At 43.7% G+C, this 3,731-nt stretch overlaps 1 protein-coding gene across 8 annotated transcripts in view; it reads right to left on the bottom strand.

Annotated features, from left to right (window-relative positions):
• Positions 1–3,731, bottom strand: part of LOC117181870 (mitochondrial import receptor subunit TOM70) — a 130,303-nt gene that overhangs the window by 22,518 nt on the left and 104,054 nt on the right. For all 8 annotated transcript variants that reach the window (XM_033374879.1, XM_033374885.1, XM_033374884.1 and 5 more), the window contains one exon: positions 3,421–3,559. In XM_033374879.1, the coding sequence (XP_033230770.1) occupies positions 3,421–3,559 (139 nt within the window). The remainder of the gene's footprint in view (positions 1–3,420; positions 3,560–3,731) is intronic.

The raw sequence follows: 3,731 nt of genomic DNA, 5'->3' as shown, positions 1-3,731 counted from the left end.
GAAATATTTGTATAGATCCGCCCCTGATTCTTCTACATGAGCGCCGTGAACAAAGAAACTCTTCTCCTCCTCGTTTTAATTCAGCCTTTGCATCTGGGAACGGTTCACAAATCGAATAACGCATCTATGATGCGAGAAGACGCTCGCTAGTGATGAATTCGACATGATTTCTGCCTGCAGTCCGGATCGGCGAGCTTAGCCGCGTACGCGCGTGCACGAGGAAGCTCGCATCTAGCAACGTCGAGTTTCCTGTGGTCTCTCGGCCCCTCAGTCTCCGCTCTCGCGAAGCTGGCGGAGCTCGCATCGAGCATCCTCGCTTATAACGTTGAGAAAATATAAACAGGAAAAGAGCTGTCGAGGAGCGGATTTTACGATCTTCACGCATGTTGCTCTCAGCCCCTGGAATAAACCTTTAAGCTTTCGAAAAGACAGATGATAAATATATGGCAGGTCGAATCGAAAGTTTTTCGGCAATCAATCCAGGCCATCAATAGGTTACGCTGTTAGGATGCTGCATCTGTGCAGACACATCTATCGGTGAACCTGAGCCTTTCTTTAAGCTGCGTTGTTCATACATTTCTTGCCACACCGGTTCAATTGCCCGAACAATCCTATCATTTAGGATAGCTGTGAATATCTTATACCGTGTCTTCAGACAAGTGATCCGACTTTAAATATGAGGTGAAAATACGGGCCAAATTCTGATGGGTTGAAGGAAACTTTTTCCACCTGAAGGTCCTCATATCATGTGGTCCCGGAGCGGAATAGTTCTTCATCCCTCTTTTCACTTTTTCACCTCCTCGGTAGTGATGGGTGGGCATTCTTCATCAGGTGTTATAAAGGCATCAAACAGCCCCTTGAAGCTATGTATGTTCTCTAAGTTTTCGGCCAGTCTATGCTGCACTTCGTAGACTTCTCTCCAAAATACTTCGACCTCCTCAAGTTTGGGCGGGTGTTCAAAATTAACTGAAGAGTCTTGGGAGAGTCGAGATAGGTCAAAGAGAAACGGATGATTTTCACTAACCCACCTTTCTCTCCGCCCTAGACTTCTTTTAGCGTCAAATAGTATCCGTATTCTCTTAAAAATATGCTGCCTGATAGTCATCAGGTTTGACTTGTTGAGTGTGTGATAACAGGTGCGGAGTTCGCGCGCGAACTTTCGAACCTTGGCGGTAACATTCCTGCCAGATGTAATGTAGTCAATCACACAATAAATACGGAACGAAAACTGTCTTGCCCAGCCTATCTTTATGGCCAAAGTTCTGGCTGCATTATAAACACAATAATTGATAGTCCGCTTACGTAGCCCCTTTTTTGGAGTAGTTCGGAATGGTTTCGGCGACGTTAATGCAAAAAGTGCGATAGCTCCAGGTGTTTCTGGCACCGCGAAGCATGCAGTCGTGCTATTTAGCCCGGTTCAGGGGCCACACTCGCATCGCAGTCTTCTAGCAATTAGCGATTTAGCCGCACCGTCCACCTAAGGTCTAGAGTGGTCGGCATTGTTGGGCGACCTATTGTTGGGAGCTCTGCGCGTTCTGCTGTTTTGAACCGCACTTACTACAAATATGTTTGGTGTTGTCATTGTTGTTCCCACGAGAAGCTAGGGAAAGGGGTTCGCCCATCCTTGTAGAGCCCCACATGCAAGGATGTTTGATTCTAGAGGAATCAAAACCGAACCAAATGGGGTTTCAGTTTGGATGGTATATATATCTCACGGTCGTGAGAAGTGGCTGTGGCTGAAATTTTACCGCGATTTCGCTGGAAGCGGGTGAAATTTTCCATATTAGCACCCGCTCCCGGCGAAATCCTGCGAAATTAAAAGTTTGTCTTAAGGACAACCGCAGGATTTCGCCGGGAGTGGGTGCTAATCCAAAAAACTGCACCCGCTTCCAACGAAATCGCGGTGAAATTTCAGCCACAACCACGTCTCACGATCTTGAGATAGGCGGTTTCAGTCTGTAACGGAATCAATACGACGATCTGGCAAAAGTTTCGTGCACCCTGAGAACACAAAGCGACCCAAGGACGACCGCCTTCTGCATTTCTCCCGCAAGCATTTTAGCATATTGTTGACGCGCAGGGATTCTTTTCGCCCTATTAATTCATGAAAGCTTCACATCTCCAAGAACGCCGATAATAAGGATGATTAGTTTAACCGAATATTTCGAGTACAATCGCTGCAACTTTGTCAGCTGATGCCGAAAATTCGATAACGAACGTGGTTCGCTTCTCGAAGTCAAAAAGAACCATGTCAGGCCGCGAGTGTGCAACAGAAACAATTGTCGAGAATATAAAGTTCCAGTATATGTGGCACTTCTCGTTCTCGGCAATTGACTCTCTTTCCCTAGGAGCATTTAGAGGAGCGATATTAAGGCTAATGCCGTAAGAGTGACAGAGATGGTAATAAAGCACTCTTAGTGCCGCATTGTGCCTTTGGACGTAAGTCGTTCCCGTATGAGTTGGATAACTAGATAGTATGTGAGCTAAATGTTCGGGGTGTGTATGGGATGCCCTACAGCTATCACAGGGAATATCTTGGTTCAAAACGTGTCGATGGTATATTCAGGTGGAAATGACACCGTCTTGGCATGCCAAAATGAAACCCTTCGTACCAGACTTCGATCCGGGTGATTTAAGGAAAGCAAAAGTTAGATCACACGACATTGACTGATCCTCCACATTTCTGTAGAAGATACTGTGCATCCTCTTATTGAGAAGCTGTGAGTACTCGAGATAGATAAGATTTGATGCATTTTGTTCACCCCTAATACTGAAGTTAAGTCGGAGTGTTTCAGCAGCCTCCTCTGCTGCTTTTTACAGAAACGCTCCTTTGCCCATTTCTTCCGCTTCCTGACCATTTTAAGAAGAGGGTCTCTTTCATTAGCAACTCTATATGTTGTACCTAGTACAATCCTATTGTGAAGACATTCATGATTGAATATTCCGTGACCACCATAACGGCGTGAGATGTAGAGTCGATAAACAGAAGACTTAATATGCATGCATTTGTTCCTGTGCATAACCTATCGTGTCCCGATATCAAGCGATCTGAGCTCGTTCTTCGTCCATGCGATGTAGCTGGGAGCGGGTGCAATTTTCCTGATTAGCACCCGCTCCCGGCGAAATCCTGCGGGTATCCTTATTAAAAATTTTTAAATATATATATATATAATTATATCAGCGGGGTATTGTTTGGCTACGCAAAATCGTGTACACTCTTAATTTCTTATTACCATTTCCAAACGCCATCTGGATACTACGTGGAATCGTAAGATACTGGACAATTACCCAATTAGAAATAACTATATTTTTCGTTGTAACATAAATTAAAACATATCTGTCAGTGCAATTGAATCGCACTCTAGAAGAGAAATTTAATTTGAAAATTATGTTTGCGGTAAATTTTGTAGTTTTACTTACGTCGGAATTATTTTGGATGTTGAGTCAAGTTCTATAAGGATTGGATCATTACGAAAAGCCTCAAGATAAGTTCTAATAAAATGCTTGCTAGGCATGACAGATTTCTTTGTGGCCATAAATTCTTGTGCATGTTTTCTACCTGAGAACGAAAAAATATAAACATATATTTTAAAGCAAAATAGTGAATACTTGCACGCTAAATTATAATATGTAGAGTCTGTCAAGTTAAAGCGTGGGTGGCTTTACTCGCAGTCGGTAAGGTGTATCGACATGATTTTGGTGTCAAAATATTAAGAAGAGCTCCCTCTTTC

Source organism: Belonocnema kinseyi, chromosome 10 (genome assembly GCF_010883055.1).
Source record: "Belonocnema kinseyi isolate 2016_QV_RU_SX_M_011 chromosome 10, B_treatae_v1, whole genome shotgun sequence".
NCBI classification, from domain to species: domain Eukaryota; kingdom Metazoa; phylum Arthropoda; class Insecta; order Hymenoptera; family Cynipidae; genus Belonocnema; species Belonocnema kinseyi.
Note: the sequence above shows the minus strand (reverse complement) of the source record. Positions and strands in the feature narration are given on the sequence as shown.